General features: G+C 40.9%; 3 protein-coding genes across 5 annotated transcripts in view; 1 reads left to right on the plus strand and 2 right to left on the minus strand.

Moving 5' to 3' along the window:
• The window catches only part of LOC105226148 (ceramide synthase), a 39,762-nt gene that overhangs the window by 20,538 nt on the left and 1,368 nt on the right, over positions 1-17,856 (plus strand). For both annotated transcript variants that reach the window (XM_011204933.4, XM_019990238.3), the window contains exons 3-5: positions 16,414-16,903; positions 16,968-17,195; positions 17,675-17,773. In XM_011204933.4, the coding sequence (XP_011203235.1) occupies positions 16,414-16,903; positions 16,968-17,195; positions 17,675-17,773 (817 nt within the window). The remainder of the gene's footprint in view (positions 1-16,413; positions 16,904-16,967; positions 17,196-17,674; positions 17,774-17,856) is intronic.
• On the minus strand, positions 3,771-9,742 carry LOC115066149 (axoneme-associated protein mst101(2)). 2 transcript variants are annotated; one of them, XM_049454775.1, is made up of 3 exons: positions 7,597-9,742; positions 6,558-7,539; positions 3,771-5,981 (listed from the first exon to the last, which is right to left on the minus strand). In XM_049454775.1, exons 1-3 carry the CDS (start codon positions 9,731-9,733, stop codon positions 4,142-4,144), a joined length of 4,959 nt encoding a protein of 1,652 aa, XP_049310732.1. In that variant the 5' UTR covers positions 9,734-9,742; the 3' UTR covers positions 3,771-4,141. The 2 variants fall into 2 exon arrangements, with proteins under 2 accessions (XP_049310732.1, XP_049310731.1); XM_049454774.1 differs by having other exon boundaries at positions 3,780-7,539.
• On the minus strand, positions 10,016-11,890 carry LOC109579520 (neurofilament heavy polypeptide). The gene has a single exon (XM_019990236.3). The coding sequence runs from the start codon at positions 11,742-11,744 to the stop codon at positions 10,098-10,100; it is 1,647 nt and encodes a 548-aa protein (XP_019845795.2). The 5' UTR covers positions 11,745-11,890; the 3' UTR covers positions 10,016-10,097.

Consider the following 17,856-nt stretch of genomic DNA (forward strand, 5'->3'; position numbering starts at 1 on the left):
CTTTTGACTATCTTTTTTGGAGACTGAACAGCAAGACGTTTCGGATGCTTTTCTTTTCATTTTTTCTTTTGCCTTGGTTCTCGGTGATTTCGGTTGAGAATCATCTGTTTTTCTTTGCTTATCTTTTCTATAAATTGAGCAGCAGGAGGCTTCAGATGGTTTCTTTTTCGGGGGCTTTTGTTGAGTATATTCCGATTTCTTTTGTTTATCCTTTTTAAACGCCGGGCAGCAGGATACTTCGGAAATTTTTTCTTTCACTTTTATCTTTTGTTTGGTTCTCGGTGATTTTTCGTTCTGTAAAGCTGGTTTCTTTAGAAGTTTTTCCTGGTTCTTGTTTTTCGAATCGTCCTCCTTCTTTGTTTTGCTCTTCCTTTCGATTGAACAGCACCACATATTAAATAAATTTCTTCGGGTATCATCTGATTTCTTGGGCTTATCTTTTGTAGAGATTGGACAGCAAGATTTGCTTGCTGGCTCTTTTGGAACTTTTTCTGAGATTTTTACACGTTTGGGTTCAATTTCCTTCTTGGTCTTATCCTTCTTTAGGATTGAACAACAAGATACATTCGACGATTTCTTTGGTAGCTTGTCATGATCTTTTGACTTTGGTGGCTTTTGTGGAGTGTCATCTAATTTTTTAGATCTCTCCGTTTTAGAGAACGAACAGCATGACACGGTAGATTCTTTCTTTTGAGGCTTTTCCTCATCTCGGGTCCTCAATGGTTTTTGTTGAACGTCAGTTGGTTTCTTTGATTTATCCGTTTTTGGGAACGAACAACAGGACACATTGGAAGATTTCTTTGGTAACTTTTCTTGTTCTTTTGTCTTTGGCGATTTTTGTGCGGTGTCTTCTAATTTCTTAGATTTCTCTCTTTTAGAAAATGAACAGCATGACACCTTTGATTCTGTCTTTTGAAGCTGTTCCTGGTCTTGGGACTTTGATGGTTTTTGTTGAAGATCAGCTTGTTCCTTTGATTTACCCGTCTTAAGAAAGGAACAACACGGCATATTGGACGATTTTTCTGACAGCTCTTTGCGTTCTTTAGACTTCGGTGGCTTCACTTGAGGCTCGTCTAATTTCTTTGATTTCTCTCGCTTGGTCAAAGAACAGCAGGATGCAAGTGATGTTTTCTTGCGGACTCTTTCGGGACTTTTGTCGTTTGGTGGTGCTTCTTTCCTTGACTTCTCCTTGTTAGACAAGGAACAGCATGACATAAAGGATGACTTCTTTTCAAGTTTTTCACTCTCTTTCTTAGCACCAGGTGATTGCTCTCGCACTTTGTGCTTAGAAATATCTTCCTTCTTTCTTTTATTGTTTTTGGCGAACGAGCAGCACGATACGTTAGAGTATGTCTTGCGTACTTTCTCAACTTTTTTTGGCTTCTCCGATTTAGGATGTGGCTTGAAAGTTACCGCTGGACGTTTCACAGTTTGTATTTTAGGTTTCTCTTTCGGTTTCTTAATTTCTTTACATTTCTGACATCTTCGTCTTAAACAGCTAAAGCAGGAGCAGTTTTTGTGTTTTATCGGTTTGGTACGTTTCTCCTTTCTGTCAGAAGTATAGAACGAGCTATCTGATTTACTCTTACCAGTTTTAGGTTGCTTTCTACGTTTTACATTTATTTCTGCTGATTTGGTCTTTCTGGGTGTGAATGGTTCATCCTCGGACCGACGTTTTTTTTTTTTAGACTTCGAGCCGCAACAACCCGGCTCCTCTGGTGGAGGTGGTGGCGGCGCTTTGCGCACCACTTTCGGTTTCTCTCTTGCGTATGTTTGCTTCAACTTTTCCAGTAGCTCGATTTCTTCGGGTGTCAGTGGACATTCCAGCGGTGCTGTCGACTTTTTACTTTTCTTGGCTGCGCTCTGCGCCAGTTTATACGCCTCGAATTCCTCCTCCTGCTTATCTGCCTTGGATTTTTTCTTTCGTGTGCCACAACATCCTACCTCGGATTTTTTATCCTTATTTTTTTGCTTTTTATCGTTCTCAGGTTGGGATTGTGAGCGACGCTGACGCGAGGAAGCGTCACCTTTGCTAGCCCTCGCTCTTGACTTTGATGGGCTCCCGGAATCAGACTTGCGCGACTTATGCTGTTTATGCTTGGCGCTGTATACTGAATCATCACTTGAGCTTTCAAGATAATCAAGATCTGCATCATTTTCCCTCTTCTTGTCCTTCTTCTTGAAGCATGTTGTAGCTGTTGTCGGCTTGTTGGCGGTTTGTCGCTGTCTGGGTCTGGTAGTATAGATTGATTTGAGCTCTCTATAACGTCTAACCTCTTCTTGTGTTTTGAATCTTCCATGCAAAGACGAATTCGGTCGACTGCGGCTCTTCCTTTCATGCTCTCTTCTCGGAGATTCCCTTTCTTTAGATTTTCTTTTTTTTGATCTCTCCCTTTCTACCCTTTCTTTGGATTTTCTTCTTTTCGCCTTTTCCGTGTCTTCCCTTTCTTTCGATTTTCTTCTTTTTTTCTCTTTATCCACTCTTTGCTTACTTCTCGATCGTTGCGACGATTTTTTGAAGCACAAAAATCCTTTTGATTTGTCTTCCTCATCCTCGTCTTCCACTACCGTCCGCGAGTAAACTTTCGATAATCTACGTAATTCCTGTTGTACATCTTCATCTAGCATCACATCACAATCGCAGTCACAACCGTATATGTCCGTCAACGATTCGCCCATTTGTTTGGCGTGCGGATTGAACCAGAGTTCGCGCACCTCCTTCCCCTTCCGCTTGCCGCGTGCTTCATCGCGTTTAAGACTCGATTTGGGCTTCGCGCCGCGTGGTTTAGCTGAAGGCATTATGTATATACGATATAGGTATTCTTTTTTACACGATCACACAAATATGTAACTGTATTGGAGAATGCGTGACCGCAGGTTTTCCACAAATCAGTTAAATTTTTGTTGTGTTTTTATTTATATATTTTTTTTTTAGGTCAATTACTTGCGCATGCTGATCGCGCTAATTTTGGGTAACGTAATCGTTTACGTTGTTTTATTTGTAATTTATTATTTTTTTTTTCAAACGTAAAAATTTCGAATTTGTTTACAGAAATGAACAAAAAATTTTGAATATAAAATATCAATGAGAGATAAATTGTTGAAGTGAAAACAAGTGCTGAAAAGTTTGATTGAAGATCATTTGTAAAATTCCCTACATAACGTTGCATGTAAGTGGGAGTCGAAGAGAGGAAAAGTGTATGATTTTGTATAAAAATGTGATAAACATATAGAAATTCCATCTTGTAAAAGTTCCACCGATGTCATTTGCCTATCTCGAAGATGCGATTTGCGTTTTTTTATAGCGCCAGCTGGCAGCCAATATCCCGCGAAATCACAATGTGACTGTTAAACTACATGACATCGCGGCGCGAGCGTCACCTAAGCACTGGCCAGGCACGGTGCCTGCGTTTCTTTTATAGCGCCAGCTGGCAGCCAATATCCCGCGAAATCACAATGTGACTGTTAAACTACATCACCACTTGACTGTTCAACTACATGACATCGCGGCGCGAGAATCACCTAAGCACTGGCCAGGCACGGTGCCTGCGTTACTTTTATAGCGCCAGCTGGCAGCCAGTATCCCGCGAAATCACAATGTGACTGTTAAACTACATGACATCGCGGCGCGAGCGTCACCTAAGCACTGGCCAGGCACGGTGCCTGCGTTTCTTTTATAGCGCCAGCTGGCAGCCAATATCCCGTTCGTTTCGTTTCAGCAGCATATCGCAGGCGTTGATTCGGTCCAGAAGGTTTTTTGCGCCTTCTTGTCAGCGCTTTTGCACATACCTTGTCCGAAACAATTTCAGCAACCATCATTGGTAAGTGGCCTATATTTACATCCTATGTACGTCACCAAGGACAGCTCCACCACCTACCTTCATTTAAACTTCAAATTATTTTGATTTTTAGCATTTTTATTTATTTTTTTTTGCTACATTAATAAAAAATTAGGATTGTTCATGAAGAATAAACCTGTTCGTACAAAAATTTTACAGACAAAAATATTCAGAAAAGTGCACATGAGCCTTATCGTTCTCCAAATGTGGCATTAGGCCAAATTAACGTTGCAACTACATCTCACACGTGTCCACTCGTAGGCCGGACCTTTATAGTCACATGTCAAATGTAGTTGTGCCCGTTAAGTTTGAAAAGCAACCTCGTGCCTACATCCTTTGTAAAGATGGTATTTTTTTTGTGCCTTAAGGCTCGGTAAGAGACTGTACCTCACCTTACGCGCTCGAGCGATGACTGCGCCTGTTCGCTGTGGCTTGCCCAGCACATATTCTGGCATATAAGCTTTCTCCATGTCTAAGTCGCTGTTAGACTTTTCGCTTCGTATTTGTGACCTGCTTCTCTGCTTTGAATTTTGATTTGGTACGGGCTTCGTATTTTTTTGCTTACTTGCTCTCTTTTCTTTGGCATTTTGGTTGGTTTTTTCTGCCTTTTGCTTTTGATGTTCTTGTTCCTTTTGCTTCGATTTTAGAGATGATTTGGATGACTTCGTTTCTGCGGCCTTGTTTATTCTAGTTTGTGAAATCATTATTGCGCATTCATTTTGTTGCATGATTATGTTTTCTAATTCTTGATAGAGCGCCTTGCAGTAGGAAATGTCTTCTGGCTTAGTTTTAACAGCACACTTATCTTTTTTGGATTTCTTGTCTTTGTCCTTTAATGATTTATGACTGCTGGAGCAGCAGGAACAGAACGAAGACTCAGACGGTTTAGTTTTTTCCGCTTTTTTATTTCGTTTTTTCGGTTTTGCTTGATCTTCCCCAACAGGACTTTCCGGTGCAGCCTTTCCCTTCAATTTCTCTTTTTTACTTCGTCGTGAAAACAGACTGTATTTTCTGACTGGTTTCTCTTGCACTTCTTTTTGTTGGGCTTTCGATGGTTTCGTTTTTGAATCTTTATCACTTGTTCCTTTTGAACAACACGAACAACAGGAAGTACCAGATTGTTTCTTTTGAACTTGCTCTTGACTTTTTGCTTTTGAAAGCTGAGTTTTGCTACTTGAAGGCTTCTTTGATCCCTCTAATTTTGTGGACTTATCTTTTTCTTTTTTTGAACGAGAGGAGCAGCATGATGTTTCTGATTTTTGCGCTTGCAGTTTTTCTTGACTTTTCGCCTTTGTGGGCCTTTCGTTGGGTTTGATCAGCTTCCTTAGTCTATAGTTTGGAACCTTATCCTGGCTAGTAGCTTTGGAATCTGCCAACTCTTTTGATCTACTCTTTTGAATTTTGTCCCGACTTTTATTTTTTGTTGCTTTCATTTTAGATTCGTCCAACTTCTTTGCTTTCTCTTTTTCTCCACTAGAGCGACAAGACCAACAAGATGTTTTCGAAGGCTGTTTTTGAACTTTTTCTTGACTTCGAGCTTTCGAAGGCTTTGACTTATCCTTTTGAACTTTGTCTTGAACTCTACTTTTTGAAAGTTTCTTTTTTGGTTCATCCAGTTTCTTTGCTTTCTCTTTTTCTCCACTAGAGCGACAAGACCAACAAGATGTTTTCGAAGGCTGTTTTTGAACTTTTTCTTGACTTCGAGCTTTCGAAGGCTTTGAATTATCCTTTTGAACTTTGTCTTGAACTCTACTTTTTGAAAGTTTCTTTTTTGGTTCATCCAGTTTCTTTGCTTTATCTTTTTCTCCATTGGAACGACAAGACCAACAAGACGTTTTTGAAGACTGCTTTTGAACATTTTCTTGACTTCTAGCTTTCGAAGGTTTATGTTTAGCATCCGCCGACTTTTTTGGTTTATCCCCTTGAATTTTCTCCTGACTTTTACTTTTTGATGGTTTCTTTTTAGATTCGTTCGGTTTCTTTTCTTTGTTTTTCCCACCACAAGACCAACAAGATGTATTCGAAGACTGCTTTTGAACTTTTTCTTGGCTTCTGGCTTTTGAAGGTTTTTGTTTAGAATCCAGGGGCCTCTTTGTCTTTCCTTTTTGAATTTTGTCTTGACTTTTACTCTTTGACATAGACCTATCTTTTAGAGTTTTGTCTTGGCTCTTGGTTCTTGAGGGTTGCTTCTTATCTTTTTCTTTATTTGAACGACAAGACCAGCAAGACGTATTCGAAGACTGCTTTTGAACTTTTTCTTGGCTTCTGGCTTTTGAAGGTTTTTGTTTAGAATCAGTCGACTTCTTTGGCTTATCGCTTTGAATTTTCTCCTGACTTTTACTTTTTGATGGTTTCTTTTTAGATTCGTTCGGTTTCTTTTCTTTGTTTTTCCCACCACAAGACCAACAAGACGTTTTTGAAGACTGCTTTTGAACATTTTCTTGACTTCTAGCTTTCGAAGGTTTACGTTTAGTATCAGCCGACTTTTTTGGTTTATCCCCTTGAATTTTTTCCTGACTTTTACTTTTTGATGGTTTCTTTTTAGATTCGTTCGGTTTCTTTTCTTTGTTTTTCCCACCACAAGACCAACAAGATGTATTCGAAGACTGCTGTCGAACTTTTTCTTGGCTTCTTGCTTTTGACGGTTTTTGCTTAGAATCCAGGGGCTTTGTGTTTCCTTTTTGAATTTTGTCGTGACTTTTACTCTTTGACATAGACCTATCTTTTAGAGTTTTGTCTTGGCTCTTGGTTCTTGAGGGTTGCTTCTTATTTTTTTCTTTATTTGAACGACATGACCAACACGACGTCTCGGATGACTGCTTTTGAACTTTTTCTTGACTTTTAGCTTTGAAGGGTTTTTGTTTGGAATCTCCAGTTTTCTTTGGTCTATCCTTATGTACTCTTGCAGGATCTCTGGCAAATTGTTTGTTGTCCTGACTTTTGCTCCTTGTAGTTCTTTTTTTAGGTAGATCCGATTCCTTAGTTTTGTCCTTTTTGCCACTGGAACAACAAGACCAACATGATGCCTGTGATGATTTTCTTTCAATTTTCTCTTGACTTTTGCTAGCTTTTGCATGTTTCTGTTTAGAAGCGGTAGATTTGTTTGGATGATTCTTTTGAAGTTTTTGCTCACTTTTGGATTTTGTAGGTCGCCTTTTAGATTCATCTACGTGCTTTGCTTTTTCTTTCTTATCGCCTGAACGACAGGACCAACATGATGATTCGGATGCTTTCTTTTCCAGAGTTTCTTTACTTTTAGACTTTGAAGCCTTCTGTTTAGAATCAGGATGTTTCATTGACTTTTCCTTTTTAAATTTTTCTTGACTTTGATGCTTTGATAGCTTCTGCTTGGAATCATCTTTCGGTCTATCTCTGTACAGTTTCTCCGTACTTTTATTCTTCGAAGGCTCCTTTTTAGATGTATCTGATTTTTTTGTTTTATTCTTTCTAAAACAAGACCAGCATGATGTGCCTGATTGTTTCTTTTCCAGTTTTTCCCGACTTTCGACTTTCGAAGCTTGTTGTTTTGAATTACCTGACTGTTTTGGCTTCATCCTTTGAACTTTTTCGTGACTTTGTGTAAGTGAAGGTTTCCGTTGTCGTTTCTTGGGCTTTTCCATTTGAACTTTTTCGGCACTTTTGACTTTAGCTGGTTTTCTTTTACTGCCAGCATATGCTTCGGGCTTGTCTTTCTTGTGGCCTGTAACAAGATCATTATCATTTATTGCGGCGAAAAGAATAGTTCCAACATTCTTACCTTTTTCCTTAATGTTGCTATGTTCGAAATTATTTTTGGCTCTTAAACAAGGACAGCAAGACGTTTCAGAGCCAGTATCCTTTTTTAACGAGCTTCGTTCTGCTTGTTTGGATGAAGGTTTTGCTTTCTTTGGTTTTGCTGGAGGACAAATTTTACCTCTGGCTGTAGCTTTTCTCTTATCACCAGACGGTGACTTCCGGTTCACGGAGGAAGATGAAGTTTTTACTTTTGGCTGCGTTTTCGATTCAGGTTTAGGATGAAAAGCTGGCTGATTTCGACGTCTTGCCTTTCTGCCATCAGCTTGTTGCGGTTTATATTTCGAAGAAGATAACGGGGGTTTTGGGGATGACTTGGTTTTCGGCTCAGGTTTGGGATGAAAAGCTGGTTGTTTTCGCCGTTTTACATTCACATTCCTACCTTTTCCTTCTTCGATAGGTTTTGTGGCTTGTTGCTTACGCTTTTGCGGTTTCGCATCGGAGAAACTAACGGCTGTAGTAGGTTTTTTTCGTTTTTTAGCTGGCTTGGTTTTTGTTTCTGGTTTATCGCTTTCAGTATTTTGCTTCTTGCGACATAAGAAAGAGCAGCAAGACGTTTTCTCGGAATCAACATCCTTTGGCGAGTTCTTATTTTTCGCACCCTTAATGCTTTTCGGTTTTCGCTTAGTGGTGTACATAGAATTATCCGATTTGCTCGTATCAATTTGGTTTCTATCTCTTGCACGTATCCCTACAGATTTTGTTTTTCCGGGTGTATGCTGTTCATCCACTTGCAAAGAGATCATCTCCCGGGTGGGATATTTAAAAATGTGTTCTTTATTTCCGTTCTTAGAATCGGAAGAAGTATCGCATGAACAAAATGGTTCGGCTGCCTTATCGAATTGCTTACTCTTGGAGTCATTGGTTTGGGTAATCAATTCTTTAGGATAATTATCCCCACAACTGCACTCACAAAAGTAACATTGTTCACATAAATCAGTCTCTGCCTGCTGTTGTTTCTTTTTAGAGTTCGAGCCACAACAACCCGTTTCCTCCTCTGTTGTTGTAGCTGTTGATGTTGCGGATTTCGATTTTTGCTCCTGCTCAGGTTTCACTTCACGTGTGTAAGTGGCTCTAAGCATTTCCAGCAGCTCCATTTCTTCGGTTGTGGGTGCACACTCCGCCTCCAGGTTTGGCCTTGGAGTTTGTTTTTCAGAGCAATGCGCAGGTGTGTAGGCTTCATATTCCCGTTGCTGCTTATTAGCTTTCGATTTTTTACGCATTCCGCAACAGCCTACCGCAGAGTCTTTGTGGTCATCCTCTTTCAACTCCATATGCTCTCTTTCGTCTGCATACATGGGAGCATAAGGTCGATCGCGTGGATAGCCGCTATCATTGCTCTCCTGCGGTCTCGTTCTTGGTTCCGTCTTAGTCTTACGTGATCTGTGCTGCCTTTGCGCGGCCGTGGTTATTGAATCAGCACTTGAGCTGGCGGCATGTTTTTTTGGACTGCGTCCTTTGGCTTCAATCGTATTCTGGGAGTTAGACTTTGTTTCAGTATCATTTTGCTTATCTGAATGCTGTGGATTTCTTGGTTTTGTGGTATAAATGGCTTTAAGTTCACGGTAGCGCTTAACTTCCTCACGAGTTTTAAATCGTCTATTCACGGGAAACGGTCGCATACGGCTGCGACTTATACTTTTTTCATGCACTTTCTTCGTATTGTCTTCGTCTTTAGACTTTTGCCTTTTTCTTTGTTCCTTTTCTTCTCTTTGCTTGCTGTGTGAACGTTTTGTGGATGATTTTTTACAGCACAAAAACCCTTTGGTTGGTTCTTCCTCCTCTTCATCAACCGATCTTACCTTTCCCTTCGTTTTTGTTTTTGTTTTCGGTTCCGTTTCCTCTTCATCTTTCATACCCGGTGGGTTCTTATGTGAGTAAATATTTGCTAATTTTCGAAGCTCTCGTTGCACATTTTCGTCCTGCCAAAGGTGACAATCGCAGTCACATAGGCATATGTTCATGCGCGACTCGCAAATCTCCGTCGCATGCGGGTTGAACCAAAGTTCTTGTACCTCCTTCTGCCTTGATGCGCTGTGCGCTTCAGCGCGCCTTTCATCATGCTTGCGTTTGGCAAGACAATGCTTAGCGGTTGAGGGCATTATTGTATTATATTACAAGCGACCAAGCAAGCTCTCCGCGAACCTGTGCACTATTTTCACGAATATTTTTGCCTTTACATGCTAATTCTGGTTTGGATTGTGTCGGAGTTTTGTTGAAATTTTAGAAAATATTTTTTGTTAACATATTTGCACAGAAATTTTATTAAAAATAAATTTGAATGTGAAAAAGAAATAGAACTGAGACAAGACACTTGTCGGTGATGACAATCCAAGATAACTGAAATGCTATCATATTGTGTGGAAATTAAATATATTTTTTACTTGCTGAACTCTCCGCGCTGAACCTCAAGCGCTTCCATAAATCCACTTTATTATCATATCAAAGCTCACAGCCGCCACATTTTCATTTTATTGGTGGTCGCACTCTTCTGCGCGGCAAATTATAATTACCCGCGCCGCGTCGACCTCTGCGCCTTGGTTTACGCTCATCTGCTTCCTTTTGCTCGCGCGCCATGCGTTCTGAGAGCACGTGAAAATACTCCTCTAACGACGATGTGCTTGGCGTTTCATGCGGATCTTTATAAATGTTCCGATTGTGTCGCCTTATAGCATTGATTGCTTCCACGTATTTCATGTTTGTATGACTACTGCTCGGTAAGTGGTCAATGTTTGCTGTGCTATATCTAAATTTCCGCTTCTTGTACACCTTTTTCAACTCAGATTCACTTGACGCCTTTTCTTCCAATGTCGTCACACGCACTGGCGCCTTTTTACGAGCTTTCAAAAACGGCAAACAATTTCCGAACCTCCCGTGCGATATCGTGCTTTCTATTTCGCGCACTGCTTTCTGGTCTTGCAGCGCACACTCTGCATTAGACGCGAGCACTTCAGGGGTTCTTGAAAAAAGTTGTTTTTTGTTAATGATCAGCGCGCTTTTACTCTCATCTCCTTTGTGCAATGACTTTGCTCCTAAGCAATTCAATCTGAAGGCCAACACCTTTTCTCCAATTGTTCGTTCGTTTTTCATGCTCGGGCTTGCAGGCTCCTCCTCTTTCGCTATGGGTTTTGGTGGCTCTATAGCTTTCACTTGTTGTTTTGGTGACTCTTCATCTTTTACGTTCTGTTTTAATGATTTTCCATTTGCCACCTTTTGTTTTAATATTCTTGCTCTTCCCATCACTCTCTGCTTTAACACCTTCTCCTCACTGAGCTTATGCTTCAAAGCTTCGACATCCTTCACCGGCTGCTCCGCAAGTTTAGTAGGGTGTCGTGCTTCCACTTTTTCTTTGGCAATTCGCGTTCCTTGTAGACCACGCTTGAGTTTGCAGCATAGCGTGTCCGTCTTACATTTAATAGCTTCGTTCGCATCGCTCTTATTATTATCCTTTATCGCTGGCTTTTGCGCACGCCGAGAAGCATCGGGTTTCCGTTTCGGCTTAAAATAAAGCATCAGGCGTTGTAGTGTGCTGCGCCGGGTTACCGTGCTGAATTTTTGCGGTAGCGCTTGGACGCCACTCTGTGGTTTGCGCGTACAACTCTGGTTCGTTGGCAGCGGCGCGACCTTGTTGGTACCTGCCGATGGTTTACGCTGCTGCGTCGCTCTCTTTGGCTTCACATTGCTTGCTTTTGCTAATACGTTTTGACTTTTCCTTACGCCAGCGCCGACTTTGCTCTGCCCAGCCTTGCTTACAGGTGGCTCTCTACATTGTCTCACGGGTTGATGGCCTTTGTTAACTCGTGGTGTGGAGACACAGTTATATTTCGGTTGTAATAGTATTCTTAAATCGCGGTTAACTCTTCTTAAGTGCTTCAAGATCTCCATCTCTGTGCGTACGAAATGTGGTAGTTCTTTCCGTCTTGTTTCATTTTGGCGCACATTCTTTCCTTTTGTTGCCTTCCAACCCTGATTTGGCTTGTTTGGCGATTTATTTGCATGTTGCGCAGTCTGTGTGGTTTGAGGCAGACCGGTTGGGGTGTTCCACTTTTTTGAGCTCTCTGATGTTTCACCGCTCGGTTTCTGTTGCACTCCCGAATTTATAGCATATTCCATGCTAGAACTGGTTCCGGTCTATTGTTTAAACTGGAATTTTTCTACTAATAGCATTTACTCTTTTTTTTTGCAAGAAACAATCAAAAAATATAAAAAAATTATATTTAATAAAAAATATTCACTTTTTTGTAATTTTGACAATTTACAATATTCAATAAATCGTTTGATAAAAGCACATATTTGGCGCAGAAAGTATGTGTTCAGTGAGTTCTAAAACTATGGGGCTGTGTTCCCTGCGCCTACAGGCTTTCCTAAGGAATTCTAAATCTTCGAAAAAGAGAGAGCTTCCAGCTGAACAGGTTCTTGTAAACTACGTACATTGCCCCGCCTTGTGTGGAGATAGCCATGCAACCGTGTATATGGCCTTCTAAAGCTCTAGATAAGCTCATCTAAAGTTCTGCCGGTTCTTGCTCACAAGATTTGACGATTATTAAATTGTCATTCCGTTGCAAGCTTTGGAGCTAATCAAAGCTTATCAAAAACTCAGCGTAAATAAAGAGAACACGTCCTTAGAAGCCCCTGAAAACTAAATTTGATCTACCGGTCGCAGTGAAACAATAATAAAAACTCCGTTTACAGTGAATATTTATTGAGACAATTTGAATACATAAGCGGACATTTCTAATTGAGTCAAAGTAAACTGTAAATTGCAAATCACCACAAACACATTGCTTTCTTGGTTGGAGTTATAATATGAAAACAAGACACACTTCCACAAGCTACGCTCATATGTTATGAGTACACTTCCGGGGGTTTAAGACAGCCGAGCAGTTTTTCAAAGCGACTCAAGCTTCTGACTCCTGCACACCGTTTGACGGTTTTTTCTTCAGTTTGCGTCTTCTTCGACAGTTCGGTTGTGTCGCTGGCGGCGTTATGTTTTCCACGGACTTTATGTTTAGAGAATGCGAGCCGGTTGCGTATGCGATTTCAATGCTGCGATTTTGTTGTCCGAGTATGAATGCGTTGTTCCGTATAGAATCTACCAGCGGCCTGTGCTTGTGGCGCTTTTGTGGCTTGTTAATCTGTTTTCTAGATGCAGACCGGCCTTTTGCTTTACTTGATTTTCCCGCAACTTTTGCTTTTTGTTGCTGTAGTCGTATTTTCTGCGTGCAACTGCTGGTGGTTTTGTCGGAGCTACCATGTTTTTTGTTATGGCGCAGCTTGAGTTGAGTTTTGATGTGTACCAACATTTCTTCCAGTGACGAAGTGCTCGGCTCACAGCGTGTTTCGTTGTCCGATGTGGAATACGTGGATTTGAAGTCTTGTACGACCGCACGTGATTTGACGGCCGCCTTACTTGTTGAGGGAACGTCATCAGCCATGTGATTTAGGGAAGTTTTGCTCACTGCTGTACACGAAGAGAACTCGGATTTCGGGAGAGCTCTTGAATTTAACGATTCGTTAAATTTCGCGCAAGAGCTTGTTGCAGTTTGGACCAGCAGACGTTTGTTACTTTTCTGACGCTGTCTTAAAAGCTCTAGAGAATTTTGCGCAGATAGCTCGTATAGTCCCGCGTGACAAAGACTGGAATTTGCTCGGTACTTTCTCCAAGCTTTACGCCGTCTTGGCGGTACATTTTTATTTCTATAGTGCTTACATGTACTTTTCGGCACTTTGACCCTTGCATTGAGCTTCGCTTTCGTTTTGGATTTGCTTGGTAGATTAGTACACGGTTGTATGGATTTAGCGCTCGAATACGAGTGGACGCTGCGTTTTTCACAAACTCTGTTCTCGTCACACAATTTGGAAAGCGATGCATGCAATTCTTTTGAATAATTTCTCTGTTTTGTCTCTATTTCTTTCACGTCGATTACATTTTCACGCACGCGCTTCAACTTTTTCCGTTGCGCATGGAAGCTTTTTAGTGTGTTTCTACGTTTCTTTACCAAACCTATATGCTCCAACGAATCACGTGGTTCAATTGACGCAGCAAATACTTCCTTTTTATATTTTCTAGACTTCAAATCCTTAACATGGCCCACAACTGGTGCCTGTTCTTCTGCTTGACAGTTATCCAGTTCAGCTTCTGTGTGAGAAAGTTTCTGTTGTTCTGTCGTTTCGTGTGAGAATTTACTTCCCACGCGTAGGGATGTATTTAATGACCACTCACTTATTTTCAGTTTTTTCATCTCAGTAGAAATTTGTGCGAGATCATCCACCTCAGAGGAAAAATCTATCGTAACCTTCCTATGCACTGCATCGCTCTGTGAAATATCTCTATCTGCTTTGGCGCGGAAATATGTCATTTGCGTAAGCTCTCGTTGCATATCGATGTCTTTAAGCCTTTCCAGCTCTTCACAACCTAATTTTGTTTTCCCATGTACTATACCGCGCGATTCCGTCTCCGCGTATCTACGCATGTTCGCCATTTGCAGGCTAATTTCGGAGTCTCGCATCCGTGTTATATCCCTTTTATGCCAAATTAGTTCCAATTTATTACCTTCTTTTGTTTGTTTGCTCTCGTGTTGTTGTTTGTCCACTGTCGTTTGGCCGAAAAGATCTTTTCGAACCGAGTAATTCGTTAGCCGATTGTTGTCCTTGATTTCTGACCTTTGCTTATTATTTTCTTTATCTTCGCATTTTTTATGCATTTTATGCATTTCAGCTACTTTTTCCTCTCTACTCTTTCGTTTGCTTATAACACTCTCTTTCCTTTGCACTTTCTTCGTGAGCTCCGCTGTGGCTCTGCGGTATTCCGCTTTCAACATATTGCCGCAAAGTGATACTCCCGATTTGGGTCGATAACCCGAACTCAGCGCAGCAGTCAATTCATAGTTTTCCTTCGGTTGAAATATGCCTCCGCTACACAAATCGGCTTTGATATTTGACCGTATTTTTATGCGTGACGTTTCGTTGAAGTTTTTTTTTTGCTAAACTCTCCATCCTCCCCGCCAGCCATACGTTCATTGTATTTACTTTGCCTTAAACTTGAATTCCTATTTTTTGTGGTTTTTGGTGAGTCTGAGAAGCATGTGTCGCTTATGGTCTGTATGAGTCCGCGCCGTTCATCCTGTCGTGATCTTGACTTTGCTCTGCTTTGCCGTTGTGGCCTACTTGTACGTTTATCCGTTGTTGCCGTAGTAGCCGTAGTTGTCGAATAACTCTTATGGCGTTTCTGAAGCCTTTCGCGAGGTACGTCGCAAAAGGGTGCCCGCTCACTCTTTGTGTCTACGCCATACAATGGATTTCTAGCTAACATGGCCTGTTCGTGCTCCTCCAACAAACTGAGAAACTCTGGGGAGATGTGCTTAAAGCTTTTCGGATCCATGAGTCGCTGCTCACCATCTCGTATGGGTCGTGCCAACTGCAAATGCTGATGCGGTTGGTACGACTCACGCGACGAGATGCCAAACATTTTGCATTTCTCACTCAAATTCCCGCCCATGTTCTGCTCACGCTGACACTCGTACCACGTAGTAGCCGTATCCGGTACGTAAATACTCGACTTCTTCGCGGCAGACCACAAACTGTCGGTGATCTCATTGCAATCGGTGCGACAAGGTACATTGTTGCGACCCAGCTGTTGCAAACCCATTTGCTGGTTCAAACGTATGGCCTGATTGGCGGCATCGGGCATGACATTACTGTTGATACTGTTGATGAAGGCGCTATAGTTCGAGGGACATAAGTAGTCTTGTTCCGCTTGTTGTTGTTTCACTCGTAAACGCTCCTGCTGTGCCTGATATTTATTGAAAGTTGGCTGGTTTTTGTTCGTAAAGAGATCTGGGCCATAATAATTGCCGCAACGTGAAGCTGCCAAAACTTGCGACGTTAAGTAGCGATAACAGTTAGTATTACCGAAATTTCCGAAATTCATGTTGCCGAGTTAATGATGTTCGTACATTGGAGACCGAAACATTTACTATGTAATATGTACACTTAATATGGGGATTTAGTTCGTTTTTCCTAATTTTTGTTTTTATATTTTTTCCGAAATGGAAAACGTTTAATCTACGAAAAATTTTATTTGAAAGTGACAAAGTTCGAGTTGTGCTTTGAGAGGTCGAAATGCTAAAAAACAGATTTTGAAAATAAACACCTTTGCTGGAAAAAGGTGGCGTTGCCATGCTGACGGAATATAATTTTTTACTTGATTGTGCGCTCGTTCGAGCTATTTGCTTGCTTGAAGGCCCTAGCGGAACAGCGCTTTATCTGTGCCTATACTTAACAGTGTCTTAAACGTTTGCCAGGTGCACTTTCCATATTTGTAAGATCGTGGTTTAACATGATCCTTGCTATTTTTCCTCGATCCCCGCTCGGATTTCCTTACTTGGAACATCTATGTAACTGGGAGCGGATCTTTATATGAGGATGAATTCGGAGGAAATCTTCTCCTGTGCTTGCTTCGCACGCAGAGGTGTGTGTCTTTGGTTCTATTATATATTTCTTTTTACTGGTAATCTTCTTCCTCACAATTATAATTTCAGACTGTATTCAACTCTGGAGACTAATAAATATCTCAAAGTCTTAACTACCAAATTTGAATATTATTTACAGAGTAGTTCATTCCAGTTGCGTAAACTTTCGAGAGGAATCTCTTTTTCAGTTTAAGAAATATAGCTTTTCTAAACTTATAATATTTATATTATAAGCCATTGGAGAATTGCAGACATTTTAGCTAAAGGAGCGAAATAATTTAATCACATATTCTCTATCTTTTCGCTTGCAGAATCGTTTCCGCTATACAGGCTACATTCTCTTTTCTGGTCGGTTTCATCGTATGCAAGTCCACGTGCAGCAAATCGTTTGTGTATGCCTCACATTTCCTAATGGAAGCATATGGTTGGTTTGGCACCGCTTACTTTATGTACGACATTTGGTCCATGTACAAAGTGCACACACAGAAAATCGCCGACAAATTGAAGCTGATGCGTTTGAATGCAGCCGCCACGGGCGCAACTTCGTCCAACGGCGTCAATGGCGTATCACTAAAGAACAACAGCAATGGTGTGTCAAGTGCTGGTGGTGACAGCGGTGATGAGTCACCTGTACGTGTGTCCGCACAGCAACGCGAAAACGATGACATCTACGATTATGATGGCGAATGCGTGCAAATACCGAAGGATGGCAAATGGGATTTCATCAAATATGTGATCACGCATCCGGTGATGATGATACATCATGTTTTCATTGGCACTTTCGGCCTGTTGGTTGTAACGGTGAGTGTGTTACGCTTAAGTTTTGCAGACTTTTCATTAATATTAAATATTTTCTCTCATCTAGTACATACGCGGCGGTGGTCACTGCATTTACAGTTACATGTTCATGATGGAGTTCTCCACACCATTTGTTTCGATGCGCAGCATACTGAGTACCATGCGTTTGAAGGACTCGCGCGCATACATCATAAACGGTCTGCTAATGTTGGGTTCCTTCTTTGTGTTTCGTGTCGTAATGTGGCCTTATGTCATGTACCGTTATAGTGTGGCTATAAATGTGAGCTTCTGGCAGGTAAGAAACCTCGACAAGCGTCTATTTTTTAGTGTTTGATGTGACATAAAAGGAGAGCGATCTCGTATACGATTTCAAATTGAAGTATTAGGTTATGTTGCAATCACAAAGAGAAATTGGTTATATTCATGGAGGATGTATGATTCACTGCACGCAAGATATATATTTTTGACTTGCTGTGACAATTTTGATTACGTAGGTCGCTCTGTATTTGGCTGTGGTAGTTTGGCTGGTTCTACATTATCGGAATTGACTCGTTTTAACGTATTTATTTCTCAAAATACTTTCTTTACATCAGTGGGTTTCTCAGTTGACAACAGATCTCCTCTTCTATGTAAAAAATCGTACAAATACAGTTATAGTTTTTGTGAGAATACCTCTTCATGTACAAAATTAACCTTTCGTAGTTAATGTCTATTAGAAAACCGTTATAGATAACCTTGATCTCAATAATTTACTATTTTATGTTTTCCTTTCAGGCACTGACCACTTTACCACGAGGTTGCATTATTAGTATCATGATACTCTTCCTACCTCAATTGTATTGGTTCTTTTTGATGGTAAAAGGCGCATTAAAAGTGAGTAGAAATATCTAAAATACCAATTAGAACTAAACTAATTATTTTTCAAACTCAATTTTGATTTCTTTCTCATTTTTCAG

Source organism: Bactrocera dorsalis, chromosome 4 (assembly GCF_023373825.1).
Source record: "Bactrocera dorsalis isolate Fly_Bdor chromosome 4, ASM2337382v1, whole genome shotgun sequence".
Lineage (NCBI taxonomy): Eukaryota > Metazoa > Arthropoda > Insecta > Diptera > Tephritidae > Bactrocera > Bactrocera dorsalis.

What these genes read in the sequence shown, in the direction of transcription:
- LOC115066149 (XM_049454774.1), bottom strand. Translation starts at nt 9,733, where the DNA reads ATGCCCTCAACCGCTAAGCATTGTCTTGCCAAACGCAAGCATGATGAA. An exon ending in TAGCAACATTAAGGAAAAAG is followed by an intron (nt 7,540 to 7,596) that starts GTAAGAATGTTG and finishes ATCTTGTTACAG; the next exon opens with GCCACAAGAAAGACAAGCCC.
- LOC109579520 (XM_019990236.3), bottom strand. Translation starts at nt 11,744, where the DNA reads ATGGAATATGCTATAAATTCGGGAGTGCAACAGAAACCGAGCGGTGAA.